Genomic DNA, 25,992 nt, shown 5'->3' on the forward strand with positions numbered 1-25,992 from the left:
TCCCCAGATGTGTGAGGGGATGTTGGGGGATGTGGTGTAGGGGAGAACTTTGTAAAATAGGGCTGATGGTTGGACTCGATGATCCCGAGGGTCCTTTCCAACCTGAATGATTCTGTGATACCTGCCTGCAGTTTCCATGTCATGGTTTCCATGTCATTCCTGCACAGAGAGACGTGGGCTCGCTCCCAGTTTAAGCTGGTGTGTCAGCCAGTGGGGAGGCTGCAGTGACCATGGGGCTTAGGCTGAAACCCTGATCTAATGGCACCAGGCCGGCGGGCTGTAAGGTCACAGCAGTGGCACATAGCAGCTGTCGTTAGGGGCTTGCTGGCTGCTTATGGATGTTTACAAGCCCTGAAGGATCCCAAGGTGAGCAGCATGAGGGACGGTCCAGGGGTGCTCTCTTGGCCAGGTAATGCAGAACCAATGTAATGGGAGCAGGACAGCAAAGCCGCACATGCATATTTAAATCAGGGTCAATTTATGCTGTCGCTGATCTGTGACTTACCGCAGTAACATTCATATTCAGCTTTAGTGCCAAAAACAGTACTCAGCTGCTTTCTTACTTCTTAATGAAAAATACCTCTTTAGGGTTTCTTTGAAGTCCCCACCCCTGAAAATCCCTGCTATATTGTCATCATTGTTACTGTTAACAGCCCCTGCCAGTATCGGGAGCCTTTCCTGACAGATAGCTCTGCAGGGGCTTTGTCCAACGCTTCAATTCAGCCCTATTACTATAGACAGTTTTAAATGGCTAATGACGGGCCTCCCAGGGGATTTCTGCCAAACTCTCAAAGACCTCCCAGGTTTAAAAGTGGCAGGGTGTCCTTTTCCTGGGGCCAGCCGCAGGAGGAATGCACACAGTCAGATTCTCCTACCTAAGCTGCATCAGCCTAGTTATTTTTTCAGTTGCAAAGACTCATCCATGCGTATAGAACCGGTTGCTTAGCAGAAGAGAGATAGCTGTGTCAGTAGAGGACATGGAATAAATAGAGGAGAAAGTTTAGGTGGAAAGTATCCCCACTAGTTTGAGGCATTCTTGCATTTCAGCATTGAAAATATCCTTTTTGAAAGTCGTGAAAAAAATATGAAAGGCTTTGAAAAATTAAGCCAGGGTCTGTATCAGAGATACAAGATTCATTCTTCCCCGGTGTGTAGTGATGATGGTACAGTGATATTTATGGGTTGCAAATAGGAATATGAATGATACCGAAATGAGCTGGGCTCCTATGTGCCATTTTCAGAGGAGAGGCCGAAGAACACTTAAAGATCACTTGAGGGTCTGTTTCATGATAGTTTTAGGTTGGTGTAGGCGACGCTCCTGCCAGATGAAGCTGTGCCTCTCCTCTCACCTCTCCCCTACCCCGGTGCCTCTCTAAGCCCCCCTTGTCCCAACACAAGTGCTTGTTTAACTGCAGGGTCGCTGGATCAGGGAAATGATCCCAGTTGAAACGGACCTGTCAAAACCAGATGGTTAATTTTAACCCAGCTCAGTTCCCCCGTCTGGTTCTCTCTGCAGCTGCCCAGATGTGCGTCTGTGCGTGAGGGGGGCAAGAGGACTCTGCCTCCGCTGTGTCAGCACGGGCTTACGCTGGCCAAACCCTTGTGAGCCCACAGCTGAAAGAGCTCAGGCTGGCGCTTCGGCAGCCCACGTCTGTTCCATCCCAGCCAAATGAAGAGAATCTGGCTGGTGCCATGCAGCGTGCCAGGGAGGGGCTCACGGGGGGGGTGGCTTGTCCAGTCTCAGCTCAGGAGATAAAGCCTCAGCCTGTCTCAGCCTTACCCTGTTAATATCCATTAATTTTGGACCTTTATGGCAGTTCAAAATCTGTTCTGGTTCAAATTTGATCTTCAGCTTTATACATTAAGTGCGCAGTCAGGGGGGTGCTTTTTCCCCTGTGAATAGAAACTGTACCACTTTGATCAGCTTGTAGATGTGCACCTCACCACAGGTAAGGTGATGTGCTCCCCCTCAGCCACCTGCATCGTGGCTGAATACAGTTCCCAGCTTCTAAGCAGAGTGCATTTCTCAATTTATTCATAGTGAAAAGGGTTCTTCTCAGTGATTAGCAAATGAATTTCCCAGAGAATATGTAAGAATTGGTTTATTGCTCTTGCTTGTGCTACCAAATGCAACAAAATCTTTCCTCCTGCTAAAGGAATCAAAATTAATGCATTCTCTTCTGTATTAAAATAATATATTTTTTTTGTTGAGGGGAAAACTGCCATCTCTCAAAACGACGCCGTGCCTTTAACTGGACTACTGTTGTACAGAGTAGTTGAAGCTTCATTTAGCCTGAATGAAAACCTTGATGGGTGTTGCTGAAGAGAGGAAACTGGTGGTGGATGATTTACTTGGAATGCCCTACAGCAACGAGGTTATAAATGAAGAGGGGAAACACCAAGAGCACTGAGATCTGAACCAGAGGAAATGCAGAAGCCTTGAAGTGACCTTATGTAAATTCCTAATGATGAGACTTAATTGAACTCATTTTTTCCAGGAGTTGTAAAGATCAAAATAACAACAGCCTTGAAATGCAGAGACCTCTAGATAATGCATATGAATGTATGGTTGCATACGACCGAACTGTGCCCCGGGTGTGTGTGACCAGCCTGCCCAGCAGCTGCGGACCGAGTCAGTCTTGCTCCGGGAGCTGCAGTGCCCAGGGGCCCCGACAGAGGCCACAGGGCTGCTCAAGGTGCAGAAGCAATTCCTGGCGTCTTAAGTCCTGCCTTCCATCCCTGCTGCCTTCACTTAAATGCTTATTTTAAACTCTGTGTTTGCACTGAGCCCGGGAAGCCTGCTGTGCCCTGGGATGTGAACGGCGTGCAGCTGGGAGAGCCGCTTGCGAAACCAGCTCGTGTCCTCAGCCTGGCTCCACAGAGGCGAGTGCCCCACTGCACAGACACGGAAATCCCAGTGAGGAGAAGCAGAGCAGCTCTCGAGGGGTCACCGGGCTGTGCCCTTCTCGCTGAGGTTGATTCCCAACGTATAATAATGTGGGCATGTGTTCAGTGTGACAGTGTCGGAAACTGATACGGAGACTGTCAAGAGCAAATTCCTCTGCTGTTCCTAGAGCTTGAGACTTTTTCCTCTGTGCTTGTGTTTGGCTCTAGAATTTACTTTCCTCTTTGTATTAATGTATTTGTGGTAACATGAAGTATTGATCTGAGAAGCAAGTGGTCCCTGCTGTTGAAAAACACTTACTGGCGATTCTGGTGCCTAAATTCTCTGGGCTGGTGTTTCCCAAGGACTTGCAGGGTTAGGTACCCACCGCGCACTGAATGTCTGTAAAACACCAGCTGCCGAAGTCTCCCGAGTTTCATTCAAAATACCAGATTAATTGATTTATTTAGATTCATAAACAGCAGTAGAGAGCAGGAGGCTCTGACCCAGTGAGAAACTGCGGATATGGCTGTGAACAGCGGGCTAATGAAGATGAAAAACCTCCCCTGTCCAGAGTAATCCAAACACAGTCTTACATATGAGTCTGTTGGCCCAAGTGCAGCTGTTTGTCTTTTCAGTAATCTGAAGCCGGTGCAGTACCCTGAGAAGCAAAGGGGACAGTGACTGTTTGTACGTGGCAGAGGTCAGTTGTGCTGCTGCCTAAACCGAACAGCTTCCTGCGGCAGAGGTGAACGTGGTGGCACGGTGATGCCACCACAGCTCTGGGGACGTGCTCCTGTGGGCACAGCCTGGCCTCCCAGCTCCATCGGACCCAAAGAGAGCAAGAAATTCGGCGTCTTCCTCTTCGGAGGGAAGCTGGAAAATCTTCTCTGTATTTAAAGTTCCCATGGCTGCAGTTTGAATTTGGCACACAGTTGGCCACGGGGTTATCTGAGGTCATGTACTCAAATAGTTGTAGATAAAACAAGGGCCTGTTTGGATTGGAAATCTCCAGAGGGCTTTTCCTTTGCGCGCGGGTAATGATATTGCAAGAGGACATGAGCCAAAATAAAGATTCGGCTCCATACGCAGTAGCTCAGTAAAATAAAATGAGCAATGGGAAAAAAAAAAAAGGAGAAAAAAAAAAAAGACTGTTTTCATTACGTTATTTTCTGAACTTGCTGTTGAGATGGAGGAATTACAGCCAAGGAGAGGGAGTCCTGCAGCAAGGCGCCATCCAGGACTGGGCTTGCCATGCCGCTCTTCCAGGAAACTCCCTGTAGCTGCAGAAAGCTGCCACTTTCTGGCCCCGCTTACCTGCCCACGGGCTCAGGCAGTGGCCCCGCTGTGGCACAGGTCCCCACGCCGCAGAGCCAGCAGCAGGGCACGGGGACGCTGCCGGGTGGCTTCCCCGCTGCAGCCCCCGCTGCCTCCGGCCTCGCAGCTCCTGCTCCTCTGCTGAAGAGGTTTGTTTCCAAAAGTCCCTACCAGTTGGGGCAGTTATAAAGAGGGAGTAGTTAATGGTTTTTGGAAGTTAAAGAGGAAATAAGATTCTCTTGGGCTCTTTCACAGGCCGGTGGGCTTTTATGGGAAACTGTGTACTCACCGCTTAATGGAAGACTGCAAATCAGAGCACATTTAGACAAGAAATGCGATTCTGTACTTTTCCAAGCTGCCATTAGAGAAAAGCTTATGCTTCTAACAACAGCTCTCTTCCTTGCTTGCTGCCTGCTGCCATGATCTACATGGCTCCACAGCCTGTTGTTAGGAAAATAATTGAAATACAAAAGCAAAATGACAAAGTTGGGAAGAAAACTAGGCCTTTGGGGACTTTCTGTCTTCCTGTGGTGCAGTCAGATGATGTGGTGATAGCTGCTACTTACTATAAAAGCATCAGCCAACAGGTAGTGAGAAAGTAGAGACAGGAGTGAGGAGGAAAAGCCAGAGGAAAAGGTGTTCGTCACACTTAACAGTGTGCTGCAGCTCAGGGCACCAGAGAAACCAGAATGGGACTTTCCTCTTGGTGCCGTGACATCCTGCCGTGGGCCTGATGAAAGCACACACGGGCAGGGTGGGCTGGGCAGTATCAGCTTTGCTGGCCCAGGGGTGCCCGCTCTGCTGGGAGCTGGGGCTGTTGTCTGTCGGGCAGCAGCTCCTTGTCTTGCCCAGTCTCCATTGCTGATGCTCTCAGCTCCCGCAGAGGGTGCAGTATGAGGACCCGCCCTGCCTGCGCTTGAAATCCCGATGGAGTACAGCTGGGCAAGTCCTGCTGAGGCGCCACGTTTCGGACGTGCGTTTCAGGTGGTGGTGTGATGGCTGACACGTTGGCAGTGCCACCGCCGGGCTCTCAGCACGAGTGGACTGGTCCCAAATGGGGAGCTGCTGTTTGAGGAGAGAGCACGTCCCACGCTGTGCAGGGTCACCCAGGCATTGCGTAGACCTGCTGCATGTCCTTTAGGGCTTTCCCCTGAGAACAAGGAATGTACAAACCTCTTACTAATACTTTTTTTTTTTTTTTTTCTGCATAGAAATCATCTGAAGACAGCTTGCAGCTTTGTTATGCTTGTTCATTGTGTTGGTTTTAAGACTGCTTGCTGAGGAACTCCAGATGTGGATGTTTTATTGGTGACTGTGGACATGAGCAACCCAACTCCCACCAAGTTTAGGGCCATTCATGAATCCCTCTCCTCTGGGCTGCTGAAAAGAATTCAGCCTCAGTCAACAAATCTTTATCTACATCTTCATTAGAGTTCACTCAAGGTGCTCATTGGAGACCTTGGGAGTTGAAAGGTTGAATTAATCAGTCAATTTATTTCTGTCCCCTGTCTGAGTGGAAACAACTGATAAATGGAGATTTCTGGCACAGATTCTGAAGTTTACATCTTCACAATTCAGTTTCTGCTAGTATATACTTCAAATGTATATTCACATTCTTTATGCGAAGCCAGTTTGTTAGTAGGGAAGGAGTCATAAAAAGGTCACATGTTCATCAGGATTCATTTTTAGAAAGGGAATAAGACTGCATACATGTTTCCTTGGAGCATTGGTCCTGCTTTTCTCCTTATAGGGCATATTTTAATAATGGTAACACTGTAGTTTTTCAGCTCATGGAGACATACAACAGTGTTCTCACAAAGCCTTAGTAGCAGTCAGTGCCACCAAAGGGTTTTCTCTCTCTGTGCATCCTGTGTTTCTATGCTGTGCATGTTACTGTAGCCCTTCTGTATCTTGTGGACATGGTGCTTCTTATGTGCTTGTGGTGTGCTTTTCATACTTATCTCATGAAAAATTGCTAATCAAATACTTTAAGTCTCATAGCATTCTGTCAAAAGCACTTTTGGGCCTCTGGGTTTTTTTCTGCGCCTGCATGGTCATACTGAGAAAAAATAGTAAGTCCTTACTGACCAGAGAAAGGAAAAACAGGAAGGCTTGGCACTTTACAATGACATACAGACCTGTGTAAAACTGACATTTTCTTCCTAGAAGGCCTGAGTGCAGATCAGATGGCTATTTGGAGAGGAAAAATTCATTACCACCATTCCTGCTGCGGGCCAGCGGGCTGTGCAGGGGGGCTGGCCCGGGGCTGGGTGTGTGGTTACATGCTGGCGTGAAGGGAGGATCATTTACCCCAGTGCCAGCTGGAAGGGGATAGAGGGGGACTGATGTGTCAGGGAGCACCGGCGGGTAGTACCCTTCCAGCCAAAAGGCAGCCAGGACAAGTCAGTTTGAATTTTTTATTATTTTTTTTTATATGGAATACGAGCTGTCTCCCGAATTTTGTGTTGTGTTAGTGCTTCGTGTCATGTGCCTGCACGGCCTTTGATCCCAGAGCAGAAGCTTTGCTGCTGGATTTGCTGTATTGTTGCATGGCAGCCTGTGTCTCTTGCTTCCCTCTCTTGTGCTATAATCCATTTTACAAAACCTCATCTGAGTGTAGCAGGATTGTTATTCTGGCTTAGAAGAAACTCAGGACTCAACTCAAGTACCAAGGAGCTGGTTTGCAGGGCTTTGCACTGACAAAGCCAGGAGGACAAGGGAGACATTTGTCACCTGAAGGGTCTTGTATGATTTAAGCGAACACACGCATCCGGCAGTTTTATGAAGGTGACGTTTTGCAATTTTTTTCCCCAGCAGTAGAGAAAAATTAATCAGAAATGCTTTGGAGTGACAACTGTTTTATAGTGATTGTAGCACGAGTGCAAGAGTAGGCTTGTCATCATGGCAGCCTTGGAGCTAATTTGCTGAGACATTCAACTGCCTTTAAATCTCCACTAGGGAATTTTTGCATTTCTGGTTGTGGGTCACTTGTGCTAATTTGGCATCTCTCTTAGAGCAATTTACATTTTTCTTTCAGCACAAACACTTATCCTCTCTAATAATGAGAACGCTCCTGTGCTTGGTTTTGAGGGTGGTGGTGAAAGTAGTTCAAATCTGAAGAGAGGCAGCTGTTCTCCTTGGCTCACCAGCGTGTTTCAGGCATTTGTTGAGCCTACAGAGGAAACACATTCTTAAAGTCTGTGTCAGGAAACCAGCTTCGAAGGCAGAAAAGTCGTGTGAATTTTCAGTGTTCCTGTAAGACCTATGATTTGTTACAGCACTGTGGGTGCTGCAGCTCGTTTGTGGTGTTTGTTAGTAAGGCCCTCATGGGATTTACACTGCAACACATTTAGCAGATTTTAATCTAATGTTACCGAGTTGAATCACAAGTTCTTGTATGAGAAGTTAGGATTAGGACATGTGGTCATTAGTGCGTAAAGACGTACTCCTGACATGAGTTCAGGCCCATGAGTTTCAGTGTAAACTGGCCAAGAAACAAGCTTTTGTCAATGCAATACAAGTAAGGCTGTTCCTAAAATAATTTAATGTTAAATGCATGAATCAAGCCTCAGATCCTGCCCTGTCCTGTGCGTCCCAGAGTTGGAAGAACAGTGAGATAATTGTGCCTGAGCTGCTCACTGCTGGTGAGCTTGAAGGCTCCGGAGAGTTCATTTACCAGTGAGATCAGAAGGATGTTTTATTTGTTGTAGAACACAAAGGTGCCAAGACCTTCTGGAAGAGGACAGCGGTACATGAGAGACTGTAAAGTTCGTGAGAGCTCTTGCACAAGCAAAATGCAAAGCAGGGACCAGAGCAGATGTATCCAAGAAGAACTAGGCACTGGGGAGCCAGCCTCCCTCTGAAGAGTCCTGGAGGGGTCCTGGCCCTCAGAGTAGGTGAACAGCAAGAGAAATGAGGGATTTCTGTTAGAAAAACAGACAGTGGGACTGAATCTGGACAATTGAATAGTCTTTGCAGATTCCCCCCTTCTGTGCCAGCAAGCCTTGATTTCAGGTTTAAAGTAAAAAATGTAATTCAGATCAACCCTTCAAGCCTAGGTAACATTTTTCCAAAACATAAAAGTGCAAAACAGCTATTTCCCAGGAGCAGGAGACCTCTGAAAGGGAGATTATTTGTGTATTGCTTGTCCAAATGACAATGATTAAAGGTTTCTCAGCAAGCTTGTTCCCTTGTTAGAGATCTGAGTCTCTGCTTTGAAGTTCCATCTCCAGCTGGAAACTCACACTAATCTTTGGGCCAAGAGTACTTTTTCCCCTGAAATATTTGATATCTGTGCTTTGGTACAAATCTCTTGTGTGCAGCTTCTGCTTTGTGATCTACCTTGGCAGAAGACAAACAGCCAGTGACAAACTGGGATTACTAAATTAGGGAAGAACCCACATTGCCTTGGAAAGATACCTAGGGGACCTCAAAGTCCTGCCTTGAGATAAGCTCTCATCACAGCCAGTTTGGGATATGGAAGTACTTTGTATCACTCCTTTTCTTCTCTGTGAATACAGAGACTTTTAACTCTCCTCTGTACCGATAATGGATCGCTTGGAAGTACAGAGCATAATTCTTTGTCTTTTTGGAACTTGGAGATGTTTTAAAGGAAACTTTGACAGGCAGCCTTTGCATTTAGCCTGCACAGGCTTGGCAGCTTGCGGTCAGGGTGCAGATGCAGATGTGAAGGTGAAGCTCCGCTGTGTTCATGTGGTGAGGCCAAGGCACGTGAGACAGCTCTGCACGCACTCGCTTTGGGATTTTTTCTCTCTGTGCTTGGAGCAGCCATGTGAGTGCATCTGTTTCTTCTTCTCTTGAAAATGCATTCCTAAGGCACCCAGGAGAAACGAGTGGCCCACAGACACGGTCTGGGCTGCTCCCATGCTCCAGACGCCACAGGAGGGACCTGCTGGTGGCAGCTGTGGGCCATGCAGCCCAGTGAACACCTGGACTCTGGGTTTCCCTCCTCGGTGTTCGAAGCCATTAACACCATTCATGTGTGACCCCAAAACAAAACATGCTGTCCTCACTGCCACTGTGGTATCCCAGCTGGGCCTGGAGGGCTGGGATGGATGCTGGATAGCAGAGCTGCTTGATAAAAGCTTTCAAAAAGCATTTCCATGGAAGAAAGTCCTGTCTCATCGTCTCTCCCCCACCCCCAGTCACAAGCATCTTTGTGTAGCCCTTCCCCGTTGCTGTTTTCCCATGGCAAGAAGTGCCTAGTTCAGAAAGCATCAGCCCCAAGCCCTTTGATCTTTTCTTTCTCAAGAGAAAAAAGATTAAAAAGAGACAAGAAGTTAAGGATTTGTGAGGGGGAACGGAACATGAATAGCAAATTCTGCTGCGGAGGTCACCTCCCCCCAGCTTTCTTCCTGTGTGATCAGGAGGAGGGAAGGGTGCAGAGCGGGTCTGTTGGGGGATCCAGGGAGGAGGGGAGTAAATTGGGGGCAGAGGAGTGGGGGTGGAGTGGTGAAGCCCTTCAAAAGGAACAATGCTTGCAAGCTCCTGCATTGTTAGGCGGCCCTTTACAGAGAGTGCCATGAATACAGGTTATAAATTCTTTGGTCATTGAGAGAGCTCTCCAAACCTGACTCCATCCTGCACTAAACCAGGCCTGAGCCCTATCAGTTGCATAGCAATGAATTCATTTACATCTGGATAGTTAATCTCCAATTCACTTGACAGTTTATCTCACCCTTGGAAGAGCAAGCAGTTGCCTGGTCTATTGTGCTGAAGCAAGTCTATGATCATCAGCTAAGCTAGCACCTCTTTCTTGTGCACAGCAAAGATAAGAAGGGTGGGTGTTGATATCTAGCTTATGAAACACGCAGTTATTACCCCAAGCTGCTTGATTCTGTGGTACTTTCACCTGACATCCTCCCATCTTTACCCTTTGCCTCTTCAATGTGGAAATGCCATATCCCTCATTTGGTTATTGCAGCACAGCTGAAGTACTGCTTTTCTAATATGAACGGCATGAGGTGAGTGATTTACACAATTCAGAATTATTTAGTTTGTTCTCATTTACTGAGGTCTCCTGATTCTGGACTGATTTTTATCTCTGAATATTTCTCACACATTCCCCAAGGAGGAAGCACTGCTTTCATTCCCGTGTGGCTCAGTAGAGCATCTTCCAGTGGGATGCCAAGGCCAGTGCCCTGCCACTGCGTCACAGAGGGCTGGGAGAAGCCTAGGATGTCCAGCGGGGATGGGAGAGGCATCATTCACCGAAAACCCCAGCAAGAGGAGGCGAGCCAAGGCCTTTTGAGTAGCACTGATTTGGCCCATTGTGACTGGAGAGTCACAGTAATGCACATCCAAATGGGCGGTGGTGTGGAGAGAGACCTGGTTGCTTTTGGGTTGTGTGGGCATGTGGAGGTAAGAACATGGCCTGTTTTGGCAGATCAACTAAACTTCTGTTCGTGTTAGGAAAGTGGATCAGGAAAGGAGACCTTGGGGGTCAGAGGACAAAGTTAAGTGTGAGAAATCCTTGATTTATTTGTATTTTCAAGTCCCCAACTTTAATTTCCTGCAGTCACTATTTGTATGTATTTGATGTGGTTTGGAGTCTAATTAAAATCTCTCTCTTCTTTTATCTGGAGTGGCTGCAAATCTTTAACCGGTCCTTTTGTTTCCTCTAACACACAGTGTACTTAGTCTGCTCTAGTCACGAGAATTATGTCTAAAAGGCTGTCTGAAAGGTTTAGTGTGGTTAACACTAAACAGTGAAAAGTAGTGAGGTAAAGTAAAAAATTATGTGAATTTATAAAATAATAATTTGAGGCAGGAAAGCAACTTTGGCTTTTTCTTTAAGTACTAAAGAGTCTTTCCTTTGTCTGCAACCAGGAAAGTCAGAAATGTTTCCTTTTCCAATGAAAGCTCAAACTGTCACTGAGTCACTGCAGTTGAAACTGGAAGTGGAGCTCCAACTCTCCAAATACTGGTAACAGCCCTGTACCTGCTGGGCTGTTCCTGCTCTTCTCTCCCCCTCGCCTTTCCTCTCCTTGGGAGGACCTGTAGCATGAAGGTCACAGGAGAAGTTCTTCAGTGAAGAGCAGCTTCAGACTGTGTGAGCAGTTATGTCTGAAGCAGGAGTGTGAGTGTAGGTTTTGTCTATGACCTCTGGCTGAAATTGTTTTAATATTACAAGATTTGGCTCAGCAATGCAGCCATCACTATCGTTGATCTTCCTTCAGCATGAGACTCCAGTCTATGCTGGAGACTAACTGGATCGACTCTGTCTATCCGGATGATGCTAGTTGGGTGCACCTTTGAGTTGCTTTTGCTCCCTTCTCACATTGTTCTTAGGAAGCAGTGAGCAGCCAGCAAACCAGTGACTACACCAGGCTGCGTTGTCTTCTGGGTGTGAAACGTAGTGGGGTTCATAATGTGTTCTTGAGAAATGCTGCTAGTGGCACTGTAATAGTAATATGGTGAGTGCAGTACAAGCACAGGACAGAAGGCAGATGCCTATCCCGCAGAATTTATTCTGTAAGTATAAAGATGGAGACAGAAGGGAGAGTGTGAGGGGACAGGTCTGGTCAGCAAGATGCAGAGGTCCTGACCCTCCTGAGATGGTGAGAATGTAAAAGTACTTGTCTCTCAGGAAGAGGCAGTTGAATGTCACAATAAGATACGACCGGATCAGAAGTGAAACTGGCCCCTCAACACTGCATGAGAAGTGATGGGTGTGAAGGGGAGAGGCCAGAGAACCCGCTGATGTTGGGTCTGAGAGTGAGAGGAAAGGCAGGGACAGGGCACAGAGGGTCAAGTGGCTGTGGCATGGATGGAGAGTGGTCATTGCAGTAATGCTCCAGTGAGTGTGAGTGGGACAAAATCGCATTTGCCAAGACCAGAGGAGAAGGTGCCGCAGGAGTTGCGAGGAGATGGTGGAAGCCTTGCAGGACCCTGATCAGAGTGCCACAGGCAGGGGCAGCTCGCAACCCCACAGCCAACAGATAATCAGCTTCCTGTTGTCTGGAAAATGGAAGTTTTGGTGGGGGTTTGGGAAGGGGTTAGTGTAGTCGCAGAATGACCTACTGCAGAGCCCCCCCGCAGCTGCCGAAGGAGCTGGGGCACCCCGTGGGGGGATGTCAGGTAACCTGGAACCGCACCGGCGCTGCAGAGAGCATTTTCCAATGCGTGGTGCTACCCAGTGGTAACGTGAGTAACAGCTGTAGCTTGGTCAAGGTTGAGTGATGATTTTACCCTGTCCCTGTTCCGAGCCACAGGTCCCCCCTGCCCTTGGGACCAGGGTCAGAGTTCACCAGCAGTGTCAGGGCAGCCAGAGCCATCTCCTTGCAGCCGACTCGGGAGTGCTGTTCGTCAGCCCCGCAGTGTGCTGGCATGTGCGTGAAGCGGCTCCTGCTCCTCAGTGGGGGAGACATCTGTGGGAAGGAGATGGGGAGATTTGGGGTGGAGGAGTGGAAAGGTGTGCCATGGCATCACCACTGACTGGTACAGGTGGGATGGGGGAGAGACAGGGATGTGAGGCTGCAAAGCGGACAGGTGGAAATGGGGGCAGCTCCCTGAGCTTGTTCTGATCTCCTGCAGCCTCTCACGGTGACCTGTTTCAGGGGCAGATGATGAAGCTCCACCCTCACCCATGGCTGGCTGTGACATGGCCTGACACACATCCTCTCCTCACCTGGAGCTACAAGCCTTCTCAGTGTTTCCGAGCACCTCAGGAGGCAACCGTATGCTTTGCAGAGTGTTATTCTCTGCGTTGTTATTTCAGATACTCTCCTGGTTGAAGCAGCAGTGCTGTCTGAGAGCAGCAGGTGGGAGCTGGCATGTAGAAATGTGGCCCAAACCACAGGAGTCCTTTCTTAGGTGGCATCGGGGTCTGAGGGACCATGGTGTCCTGTGGAGTGAGTGGTGCTCACCATCAGCCGAGCAGCTGAAGATAGATGACTGTGTTCCTGTGTTGATGACCACGGGGCTGAGTCTTTGCGGCATGTGCACATTCATTTTAATTGTTTAATAATTAAATTTTTATTTACCAACACAATTTTTTAATTCCATTTACTCTTCAGTTTTTCTTTTCTCAGGATGTTGCTGTGAAACATGCAGGTCCAAGAGACTGAAGCTTGTTTCTAGCATCAGCTTGTAGTGATTCAACCACGACACACAATAGGCTGCTGCCTGCGGGGACTGCAGCTCGCCAGCGTGCTCAAAGGAGAGAGCTTGTGTCCACTGCCAGAGTAATTAAACATCCTCAGGAGGAAGGTCATTTCCATTTGCATGCCATAGTCATCATAGGAGTATAACAACATTTTAGAAGCATTTGTCAGTTCATGTTGGTATTCTGGAGACTTCTTCCAGAACAGAAACTTCCCCCAGGTTTGTCTTCTCAGCCCTGGCAGCTGAGAATGAGTGTAGCTCTGCCTCTCCCTGAGTGTGAGGGTGTGTGCTGAGCCGTGCTCCCCACTCACTGCCTTGGGTGTCACTGCCTTGCACGCTCAGTGGCCTCAGGCCATCCCGCTGTGTCCCAGCCACGCTGCTTCACCCACTGCTTCAATTCTGACACTATTCAGTAATGCGGTTCAGGCCGCGGTATGGCCCGTGGCTCTGTCCATGCTGCCCGCTGGAGGCCAGATGCTGGCTGTCATTGGAAGCATCAAGGCAGGAGGAGGTTTGCATAAGAGGACACAAAGTAGAACTTGCCTTTTTACAGTGAATTTATATTTTCTTACAAAAAGATAATTTTATCCCAGATTGGCCCATTTCCTATTCTTTGCTTTACTTGACCTTACTGTGCCATGGCTCTTCTGCTGCTGGAAACCCTGGTTGTGTTTCCTTTTCTGAGTCACCAGTGGAGATGGCAGAGTCCTTGAAAGGTTGAAACTATTGCTATTAGCAGCTATTGGCTTTTCTTTTTGTCTGCTTTGTGTGAGAAGAGCCATAGGACAAAGGATAGCAGTTTTAAATTGAAAGAGGGCAGATTTAGATTAGATGTAAGGAAGAAATTCTCCCCTGTGAGGGGGGTGAGGCCCTGGCACAGGTTGCCCAGAGAAGCTGTGGCTGCCCCCTCCCTGGAAGGGTTCAAGGCCAGGTTGGACGGGGCTTTGGGCATGGGGTTGGAACTAGGTGATCTTTAAGGTCCCTGCCAACACAAACCATCCTGTGATATATGTGTTATGATATGATATAATTTTATCTCCAGGTGGGAAGAGTTTGGGACTGGCCAGCTGCTGGGGAATGACACATTGAGAAATAATGTCATTAATCACTGGAACAACCCGGGTACTAGTATGGTTCATCCTCCAACCCTTGAGGTTGTTAGCTCAGAATTTAATGTCATTTGGTGTGTGATAAATTTAATGTCATTCGGTGTGTGATAGCAGAATGAGAACATATCCAAGCAAAATTATGCTGTTAACCTTAAAATCTATGGGGAGGTTCAGTGTTTGGTAAATAAATTAATGGATGTGAAAGAGCAACATCCTGTTTCAAAGCACGAAGAAGACTGCTTTTTCCTACAGCAACGAGACAGCATTGTGGCTTTTTATGTTTCTTTTTTGTCATTCCTTCCCATGGAATTAATCCTGCTCTGCCTTCATAACCCCTTGTCTAAGTGTTTAAACGCCTTTTTATTGTTCCTTGGGGTAGGAGCAAATTGTTTCTTGTGTTAGTGTCTAGTGACCCACAGCCATCTCTCCACATGAAAGATGTCTTCTATCTTTCTTATCTGGTCTGTGGTTTTTGTTTTTAAAACAGCCTAACACAACTTTATTTTATTTTACTTCTGTGTATGCATTTAAATAAAAATAAATTATAATAAATAGCATTAATATAAATATTATGGTTAAGATTTAAGCTAAACAAAATTAGGATGTTCAAAGCTGTGTTTTCCACAGAAGCTAATGGAGCCCCTTTCTATCTCATTTTGTGGCAGGCTGTGAAGCAGGACACAGAGCATGTTGCGCACATGGGATGCAGACAGGACAGGGTGGGACTCTTTGCTCATTTGCAATTTCAATGGTAATGTCTCACTAACTCAGTTGCTTGTGTCTAAGTTCCTTGCATTTTTTTTTTTAAATTAAAAAAACAGTTCATTTATTTCTCTTCCACTGAATCACACCTTGCGTGCAGGCTCGGTAAGCACAGGGAAGTCGGTTCTCGACAAGGCCAGCAGAGCCATCACCATTTGTTAACAGCATTTCCTTGTGCAGGTACAGGGATCAGTGGTTTGCTCAGGACATGCTAAGTCCAAAGGTTTGGGTCGTGTTGGTTTTATAAACAGGTTTAGAAGTTACACTTGCACCCAGTCTGCATTTGAAAAATGTCTTGATTTTCTGATGACCATCAGCTATCTGAAAACCAGCCCCATGGGATTGCATGAGATGTTTGTGTTTGGGTGGGTGTTTGTCTGTGTCGGGGTACAGCAACTGCTGCTGAATTTACTCCTGGAAAATTTTGGGGGGTCCTGGTTTGTACTTCTGCTGAGCTGTGGGGCTGAAGTCCTCTCTTCTGCCCCCTCCCTCGCAGAGATGGCAACTTTCTGTGAATATTTGTTATCTTCCATGACGAAAGCCAGGTGAATAATTGCTGCTACTTATGCTATTGAACTTTCCTAAAGAAATTCTCCACTGGGTTAAGAACAAGCATGACAAATCTCAACCTAAAGGAATGGAGGGGGGGAGTGGTAATTTATAAGCCATGAAAAACAAGAGCTCTAAATGGAAAATGTCTTCACACCATAACACTTGGCACTCACCCTTCCACGCTTCAACCTGCGTGGTCAGTGCAGCCAAGAGAAGATGGGGAACGAGTTTCTGCCTTCAGCAACTACAGTAATTACCCCTCCACTGGTGCCAGATGCAGCCTGCCGTGCTGTTTGCCTGATGGCAGATTCAGAGAGCAGACCATTATAAAACAGCATCTTTTTATTCTGGGCAGAGGGCACCCAGCCCCAGGTGATCTGCAGAGGGGAATTAACCCCTCAGGCATTTTTAGGGAGCACTGGAGGCCAAGGCTGGCGATGGGCAGCGCTTTGCTCGAGGTCCTTCAGACCCGACCAGGGCTGAGCAAAGCTCTCAGCTGCTCTTTGGTGTCTCTCTGAGTTTTGGGGGGCTCCTGCCTGTCTTCAGAATGCTGCAGAGATGAAGGAAGAGCTGCCAGGGGCAATGGGGGTGCTGGTGGAGCCATTGCTGTTTGTGGAACCTCCCAAGCTCTGCCCTGGAGGTGGCTCCCTAGCATGGACTGTGTGGTGGCTGGGTCTGTCTTGGTGGTGGCTGTGGAAGGGGATGAAGATGTGAACCGTTGTCCCACTGAGCCATCGCTGTGTGCTGCCCTGTGTGCTGAGGGGTGCAGACAGACCAGGACCCTGTCCCCATGCCACAAAGCACCACAGGCTCAAAGCCGCTGCAGCACTCCATTCACAAGCCCTTGGTGGTGGTGGTGGTGGTGACGTGGTGTAATTTCCCACAAAAGCCCCAGTTTGCCCTGACCTCCCTTGGAGACTGTTATTCCTGCGTATTTCCCCACAGAGCTCAAAGGGGCCACAACTCCCTGGGGGGGGCAGAGGGGCTTCTGGCCCCGCATCAGGCCCCGGGAGGTGCCACGCAGGTGAGGGTGACAGGTCCTTCAGCCACCACACCAGGGCCAGAATGCCCAGCGGGACCCAGGGGCACAGCAGGAGGTGGTGGGGTGGGGGAACCCCCCCATGCAGGCTGGGAAGGGTTAACAAGAGGGGTTTCTGGGCCAGGAGTTATTCTGCCGGATTGCTTCAGCTCTGAGAGCAGTACCTGTGACCTGCTCCCTGCGCCAAAAGTGGGGGCTAGAGGCTGTATTTAGATCTCAGAGGAATATATATAAAAAAGTGTTTTTTGCTTGAACTAATGCAAAAAACAAAGAGCTTGTTTCAGTGCTCGCCTCCTTTTTCAAACTGGATAGGATCCTGGATTTTTTAAAAGAAAACAAAGCATATTTCAAATACAGACTTTCTTTTAGTCTTTTTTTTACCTTCCAGTTGCTTTTTGTTTGCTGACGGAGATTTCAGAGCCCTGGGGAAGGTACATCTGCCAATGATGATCTCGGCTCTTCGTGAAGCCCAGGCCCTGTGTGGGGGAGCTCTGCCCCTCTTGCTGCTGCTCCTTTCCAACCAAGAGTGGGCTGGGCCACCACGGCAGGGTCCTGGTACTGCATTCCCCCAAATGAGAGTGTCATCTGGGCCAGCTCAGGGAAAAAAGGCTTTAGGTTGGGTGTGCAAACCCTAATCTGCTGTCTCCTGCGTCTCCTAATCCTGTCTCCTGTGGCAGATCCTGATGCTCTGGGCTGATGTGATGCTGTGTTTGGTTAAAGACTCAGAAATTCTTGACACCCACCTTGGCATGCTTTTGACTGCTTGGCTGGAAGACCCCACTTTTAGTCCTGGAGAAACCTGAACAGTGAAATGATCCATCTCATGGCCTGTGGGAACGTTGGTGACAAAGCCCTGGTTTCCAGAGGTGGACCTCCAGGACACACCGGCTGGAGAAGTGGCGTGTGAGAGCCCTGTCGTGTTGTTAGCTTGACATTAACCGCTAGACAAGAAGCTTGACAACTGGCAGAAGCCAGAACCTTAGCAGTGCCCTCCTGTGCCTTATCAGAGGAAAATAAATCTTGAGTGATTAGTTTTTTTAAATGAGAACTCTCAGCAAATAAATGAACTGCCTGCGTGGTGATAATAGGCTGTTTGGAAAGCAAGTCTGCAGAGTGTATACGCGGCTGGAAGTCATCAAAACCATCTTATCCCATGGAGTCTCCTGTGCTGAACTTGTGTTTACAATATCGGACAGAAAAAGGAATTTTTCAATGGATATTTTCTGATAATTATTCGAGCCAAGCAGCAGCGTAATTAGGGTCTGTCTGTGTTAGAGCCAGGGTATCTTTGCTAGCTGCAGAGACTCGACCTCCTTCTCTCCATCCCTTTCTTACTATTTTGACAGATCTTGCTCCAGTTTTAATCTGTGTGCTGAGGTTTGACAGACCCTGAATATCCCATGAAGAGTTTGCCAGTGGTCCTACAGGACCGTTGGTGAGACAAGCTTCTGCCCTCGTCCCTTCCTGTGGCTGCCATGGTGTGCAAGAGAAACACAGCTGGGAAGGATGCAAGTCCTTACACTAAGCAAAGCTGCTGACAGTATTTCCTGCTGTGAGTTAGAAGCATTGTCAGTTTTATCCACCAACTATTTTTTTGCTTATTTTAACAAGTTCTCCTAAATAATCCTGACATTCAGTCACTAGTTACAAGATGGACTAAGAGCAGTCTGTCAGAGGATGGTCATAAATACTTATCGTAGTTCACCACACCGTTTGTTTCCCCCGATCTTCGCCTCTCTCCTTCCTTTCCTGCAATCTTCTCATCCATAAAGACCCCTTTGTATGATTTCTGCTAAAAGTCAATGCTGGATAATTGGCCAATTTCCTGCACGCTGGCAGTTTTGTGGATTCATTGTGCTGTGTGTGGAGAACATCTCTACTGGTGCAGAGTGGTAGCTAGACCCAGCCACGGCTGCAGGTCAGCTCTTGCAAAACGCTGCGCAAAAGCCAGAGCTTTGAGCGCGGAGTGGCAGAGTCCCTGCCGTTGTAATAACCTCCTGCAGCAGGCAAGGCAACGTGTGTTCTGCGGAGGGATGCTGAGACCATACTTTGGGGGGAGCATTAGGGAAAAATCTCAAGGTGATTTGGATCAGATTGCTGGGTCCAGTGTTAGGTAACCATGGAAAAAATGCAAATTGAACTTGAAGCTCAGTCTCTCAATTGTTTGCGTGTGTGAAATCTCTTGGCATCTCACATCTCCTCTCTGAAAAGCTGTTATTTTTAGATTTATGACAGATTATTTTTGATGCTGGAGGCCTTAAAACTGTTCTGACATGAACCCAAGCTATGCTGCTATCTTAAAAAGTGAAGCCTTAAATGAGAACTGAAACTTATTGAACAATAGTTCAATTACAGTATAGCAGAGCACGTTAGCATGTACATGGAAAGAAGTCTGGGAGGAAGGGAAACCTGAAAATGGATCAGAAACTGGAGTTTTTCAGAGGCACTGCACTGGTTACCCCTCTCTGGAGCTGTACCCTGGAGAAATCAGCTTTGCATGTGAAGCCATCACCGTCCAGCTGCAAAACCCAGCTGAAATGTAAACTTCTCTGAAGTGTTCACGGGCGGCTTGCATCTGTATCTGTGTCTGATTAGCTGGAATTGTGCAACAGCAGTCAGTTGTGTTGCCAGTTCTTCCCTCTTTACCTTGACCCATGGTTTCACTCATCCAAGTGTTGTTTTGTATTTGGCTTGGGACCATCATGCGCTGTGTAGGTTCAGCAGCAGACGCAGCGGGAGCCTCACTTTGTGGGTCTCCAGACAGCAGAAGGGGAGAAAGGCTGAATGATGTTTCTGGTTCCTGTGGACAGTCAGCGCACAGATGACAACAAGACAGCTCACCTGGAGTCAGGGAGGATGAACTTGGGACTGGAGGTGGTCATGAGCCCAGGCTGTCTGTAATAGGATTTTCACGATGATTTGCTTCCCTTGTCATGTTGTTTCAAATTCCTCACAAGCCATGCTTTTCACAGTCTGGATTTTCTCTCATGAATTTCTCAAGGGGCTATCTGAAGGGGAAACTATTTCTCACCATAACAAACAACCAAAGCCTTCATCGTTAAAAAATAAAGCACTAACATGGCCCTACAATGGACCCCTTTGTCAAGTCACATCTGTTTAGATCACCAGAAATTATAAGCCTTTACTTTTGAAAGTAATTTTCTTTTATCAAAATAGGAAAGAGGACTGCAAAACATTCAGAAGAAATCTGCATGAAAGCTAAGGCATGTGACAGTAGTACTCTGTTTTACATAGAAAAATCAAATTGCCTGTGTATACAAACACGGGACTTGCGCTCTTCTAGCTGAAGGTGCGGACGGCTCCATAGCACGGGTTTACACTATTACACTCCTGTGCTAGTGTACAACCAGTGTGAAAAAAAAATCTGGCCTCCTGGACAGAAAAGCTTTAATTTCAGAATCAATACAGATTACCTTGTTTTTTACCCTGGAAGTTTAAAATCTGTTTCCTAGAAGCTGTCTGCCAGTAACTGCCAAATTGCAGAGCAAGAGCATTCACGTGGGGAATGATGTAAAATACTATGCGAGGTGTATTTGATCATTTGAATTAAATAATCCACAGACATTTGCCCCCAAGTAATAAAAGTGCCTACACACCTAGAGAAAGCTCAAAGTGCTGCCGTACCCATGCTAGGCCGATATACCCAGAGGTCTCACAGGCAGGGTATGCTGATACTGTGGCGGGAGCAGCTGCCCAGAAACCCACTGCCTAAGGCCCTGCTCTTGCTCTTGCCAGCGATGCTTCTCTTTCCCTTTCCAAGGCAAACTGCCTTTCTGCAGATGAGAAGCTGGTGACCACCATCATGGCAACAGCGCGTCCCATCCCCATCCCTGGCACTGGCCTAGATCAAGCCTCTCTTCTGGAAGGAAGCTGCCTTCTGAAACAAGGGCACGGCTTTGCAAGGCAGCAAGCCTTAGGACAGTGGATGTAAGTCAGCTCTCACTGGATCATAAGGCTTTCCTGGGTGCTTTTGAAGATCTGAAATATTTGGGCTGAATTCATCAGGATGAATTCCAGTAGGTCTCTGAACCAGGGCTGTGGGGAAAGCCCAGAGCCACCAAGGTTTGGGGGATGCAGATGAGCTCGGTATGAGCTGCAGTGCTTAGGAGAGTGAGCTACGTGGGTCTGACTTCTTAAGATACAAGGATTTTGTGAAAAATCCTGCTCTGCCTGAGGTCACATCAGTCTTGCTGCTGGCTGTAGTGAGGTAAGGAACAAATCTACTGGTTTCTGTCGAGCCAGTTGAGACATAAACTGTGCTCATTCTATTTCATGACAGCTCTTAAACCGTCTTTGCTGCATCACCACAGAAAGTTTCACTAACAGTGACTGACACATCCCGGCCTTTCGTCTGATGTGAAGCTGGAAATAAACTCTGAATTTGCCTGTACTCAGAACTGAAAATGCTGTGTTTGTGTTAGGTGTTTTCCCTAGATAAAAGGGGGGGAAAAAAAGAGGCAAATTTGTCTTGATGGAATTTTTTCCTCTTAGAAAGTCCAAAGCCTTTTCAGGGGCACCATCAGTACATGAATTACAGATCGTTCTTGTGCATCCAATAAAGGGGGTGGTTGTAATTACCTATAATTGGTTTTGAAATTAGTTTCAAACTGGAGTTTCAGTGAGTGACTCTGGGGACTACTGACTGAGAGGAGGAGCAGCCTGTTGGAATGAGATAGATACATGGAAGCAATTATGGCAATAGTTAGCCTTAAGAGTTATGATACCAGAATAAATTAGGCCAGTTTAGGTCAATGCATGCAGTTTCCCAGTTAACTCCTGTGCTGCAGGTACTGTGTTTTGGCAGATCTGGAGTGACAGGAGTCTATTTGGTATCCTTGGGGGGAAAAGGCTAAATGATGTGTGCTGAGGCAAGGCTGGAGATGTCAGTCCTCTGTATTTTCGATGTTAAGTGATACAAAGCAAAGCTACTTCTTGTTTGCCGTTTCCCCAAGCATTTGATTCTGTCAAGTGGTTTAATTCATTCATAAATGCTCTCTCTGGACTGCACAGTCATTCCAAATATGCAACTGTCTGGGTGAAGATGTAGGAACAAGGTGTGCCCAATTCCTACGTGTAGTTACCGTAACAAGTGCAAACACGCACTAGGAATTTGAATACATGCTTGAACAGACATCCTGATTAGCAAAGAATTTCTGAATGCAGAGACCTGATTTGAGCAACAAGTCATGGCATCTTTACATGTAAATTATGTGTGCCACTGCATATGAATTTCAAAACTCTGTTTCTAAGGAATATAGGTATTTCTATGTATTAGACCACAAAGCTTATCTGAGTTCCCCTTTCTAACCATAGTGATGAGATCACTGGAAAGAGTTACCCGTTGTTCATCACCCTTCCTTATTTTGAATGCCAAAGTGTTAACCGTCATACAGGGCTCGGTTCAGAGCTTGGGTACCTAGGGAAAGCAGGATCCAGAGATGGAGATGACACAATAAGGTAACACAACCTGTGGATCCATCTCTTATGTGCAAACCACAAAGAGACGGGAAAATTACAGAACCTAGCTCCTGAGCTCTGGGAGCTTCCAGTCTCAAGGGATGGAGGTTGTTGGTCTGGGAAGGACACTTGTTCCTCTTCACGTCACCCAGACCCTTGCCACTGTAAGCAGCAGCAGCAGGATAAAGCCTAGAATGATGAAATGATGAAAGCACTGTGCAGAGCTGTCTAAAACTGTGCCTCCATCTCCAGTCCCCGTGGGGCTCTGACCTTCTTCTGGGTCGTCGTGTTTCAGACGATATGGGTACGCGCATCATTCCTCATGCTCTTCCCTTATAGACAGAGGGAAGCAAAAGGACATTGACCTCTGTGGGCTACCAGAACCTGAGCGCTTGCTGGTGGCCAGCCTTGAGCTGTCTGGCTACAAACTCATCTGTCACAGGAAGCATCAGCTTTCAGATACAGTTTAAAAATACCTGCAAAGTCACACTGGCTGCAGTCACAAGGATGAACGGTCTGAGGCCATTGAGAGCCTGTCCTTGCTGTGGCTTTCCCTTTCAGCTTTTGTGTGAGTTCTTAGGTGGTTGCGTTTAGTGTCAGTGTTGCCTGTGCTCCTCTAGTAGGAGTCACCTTTTTGGTTATTACTGTGCTCTTCTGAAGAGGAAATGCTGTTGCCTTCTTTGGAGCTTTTAAAGAATCTTATTTTTCAAAATCACTTTTAAAAACCTAGCTTGAAAATGGTGTTTAATGAGCAGGTGCTCGCTGCCACCAGGCAGCTGAGGCAATGGAAAAAAGGCAAACTACATCTATCTGCCTAAAGCATACAAATAAAAGATTTTTGAGAAAAGACTTGGAGCACAAATAATTTGGGTTTTTGCAGGGTTACATGCAACACAAACAAGTTCACTGAATTGCTTTACCGCATCAGTCAACAAAGAACTGTGTCAGCAGAAAGTGGGAGCAGTGTGTGCTGGGCTGGGTGGAAGAACACCCTGAGCTGACAAAAAAACAGGGACAAGGACTGACATGGATCTGGGCCTTCAAGAGTACCCTTGGAGGCAGAGCTGATGATAGTTTCTTCATTATTCCCTTTCTCCTTGTCACTTTGCTCACGTAGAAGCAGCCCGGGGACGTTGGGTATGACCCTGCTGTAGCGCTGAGTAACTAAACTGCGTGGCAGGTGTCTGGAACTGATGACTACATCTGGGTTTATATTTTCTCATTATTTTTGGATGATCTTGCTATCTTAAGTCCCCTTCCACTTCAGTCCATTGTGAGCACGGGTGTCAGGGCAAACTGTGGCGCTGTGACAAAGGGTAAGTGTTGCAGCCCCCCCACTTGCTGCAGTGACACCCAGTTGGCAGCGTGTTACGTTGATGGGTGTGTGGAGTGTGTGGAGAGCATCTCTCCTCACCCATGGCCAGGGCGGCCCATGGGCAGATGGGAACAGGGATGTGTGCACGTCATGTTTTGGGGACTGGCTTTCTCCTTTTGCTCCTGAAGTGCCATACAGCTCTTATTACCATAACTGCAGGGCAGGGTGAAATCTCCGCAAGGCTGACAAGCCTGTGTAGCATGAAAACAGTGTTGAGGACCAGCCACCAGTAGCAGAACAGTGGGTGAGAGGAACTGCTGTTGCCCAGACATGTGTTATGGCCACCTGCAAGGGACAGCCCTGCAGGGCTTGTCCGGGTGAGGGGGACACTGAGAGTGCAACAGGCGGTCACTGCTTGATGAGCCAACGGGATTCTCTTCCTTTCCACTCCAGCACAGCACAAAGCTGGGATTTCTCAGAACGTTTCTTGTGCCTCCTTGGTGTTTTGGCAGTGAGCACAGGGGCTGAGCAGCCCATCTAGTTTGTGCAGGTAGTTGTGATGTTTGTTATATTTTCTGGAGGTTTCCCATCTTTTCTTTGGAGATGACTAACCACTCATTGCATTATGTGCCTGGCCTGGCACCTATGCAGCACTTTGTTGGTACAAGCTGTTGTGTCTCTCACACTTGTCGCAGAGCCATCGGCTCCGTGGGAGGGGAGACAAAGCTGGCTGCCACCAGGAGCAAGAGCTGTGCAGGGAAGCAGCAAGGAGCAACACCACAGGCTCCTGCATCTCTCCAGGCTGTGCTTGATGCTCTGGCAGACTCCATTCAGGTGGGACATCAGAAAGCTTCAGCCGTGGAGGAAGAAGCTTTACATGAGCGAGAAACCTGTGTCTTCCCAAGGCAGAGAAGCTGTGAGCCTCAGCCAGACGGAGAGCGTGCTGAGCTGTGACAGTGGGGCACGCAAGACCTTTTGAAGGCACTTTGGATGTTCTCTGATGGGGTGCATACAGCACCAGCAGCCCAGCCAATTCTGAAAAATAAATGTTTTATTCTTATTATCCCCTTAAGAACTCATAAAAAAAAAATAATCTTGTCCTTGGAACCAGTAGCAAAGTATCTGCCTGTTTACATCTCATGTTGGAGACTGGGTAATTTGGGGAGATTAGGGCAGTAAGCAGAGTTGTAAACAGAATAAACCTGGAGAGCATTGGAAAGGGCAGCTCTGTTAAATGTTGTTCTTAGTGTCAGTGTAATTTGTGTGCGGTTTCATTTAGTTTATAAAGTCAGCGCAGCAATTGGATACACTGGATGAGATAATTGGAAAATGCCTTACTCACTGGGATGTCTTCAAGGTTTAACTCCAAGCCTAAATTCACTTATAATTCCAGCCAGGCGCTTAGGCCTGCGTTTTAAGTCTGTGTGTAATCAGGGCTGTTCAGCACAAGAGCAGAACGACCGTCCCGGTGCGCCAGGCCGGTGTGCGGGAGGATGCTGAGCTTCGGCCGACCCTCCTGGCAGCGCTGCATGTGGGAGCTGCCACAGTTATGAAGTCATGGTTTGGTTCCCAGTCTATTTTTGAGGCTAGAAATGTGAGCGTAACCAATGCTTCAGCGTTTTCCCACACCTTTCATGTGACACAGGACTGTGCCAGTCATAGGACTCTGTCTTCAGGACTTAAAAATTGTCACAGTTTCACTTCCCTTGTGGGTTTTTTTTTCCTTCCTTTCCAGAGGCAGCAAAGTTGGTTCCCTTTGCTGCCCCGATAGCTGCCTGGGGAACTCCCAGGTACATCTGCTTTCTGAAAAAGTTACTTTCTTTGGGAGATTCTCACCAATTTTGAACTGGTTTTGCAGGCAGGTAGTGCCCTTTTCAGTCTCTCTAGATTTGTTTCACACCAGCTGTTCTGTATCTTGAAACACAGAACCAACTCTTGGGGCAGAAAAAGGAGCTTTTCAGGTTATTTTATACATAATTTCCACCTTAATGCAGTTAAGATCAACTTTTAAAAACATTCTCATCCTTATAAACTTTAAAAAAATTCTCATCTTTATAATAAAATGTTTAAAGAAAATCAAACCTCAGCTATTGCAGGCAGCCCTTGCCCATCCACAGCTTTTGGATGGATTATTACCTGGTCCTCTTCAAGTCTTGTCCCCTGTTGCTACTTGAAGGGGGGAACTGCCCAGCAAAGGTATGCAGAGAAATTGGCTGTGCAGAAAATGCTCCAATTATACATATAAACCCCAAACTACCCAGGAAAGCGCTGGTTTTCTGATCTGCTTCAATTACAGTCAGTCTAGGGATTGCTGTGACACTAGTCATTAAAAATGCTCAATCAGCTATGTGAGTTTTAAGTTGATGGTATTCCTTTAATTCTAACTTACTATTAGAATGTTAATTAAAAA

At 47.3% G+C, this 25,992-nt stretch overlaps 1 protein-coding gene across 6 annotated transcripts in view; it reads left to right on the forward strand.

Moving 5' to 3' along the window:
- Window positions 1-25,992, forward strand: part of EXD3 (exonuclease 3'-5' domain containing 3) — a 297,682-nt gene that overhangs the window by 172,569 nt on the left and 99,121 nt on the right. Inside the window, exon 21 of one of the 6 annotated variants that reach the window (XM_074923673.1) lies at window positions 10,293-10,637. The exons of the other annotated variants lie outside the window; for them this stretch is intronic. Within the exon in view, the coding sequence (XP_074779774.1) occupies window positions 10,293-10,472 (180 nt within the window). The 3' untranslated portion in view covers window positions 10,473-10,637. Of the gene's footprint in view, window positions 1-10,292; window positions 10,638-25,992 lie in introns of those variants that run through there. 6 annotated transcript variants of the gene reach the window in all.

This window comes from Athene noctua, chromosome 20 (genome assembly GCF_965140245.1).
Source record: "Athene noctua chromosome 20, bAthNoc1.hap1.1, whole genome shotgun sequence".
In the NCBI taxonomy this organism is placed as follows: domain Eukaryota; kingdom Metazoa; phylum Chordata; class Aves; order Strigiformes; family Strigidae; genus Athene; species Athene noctua.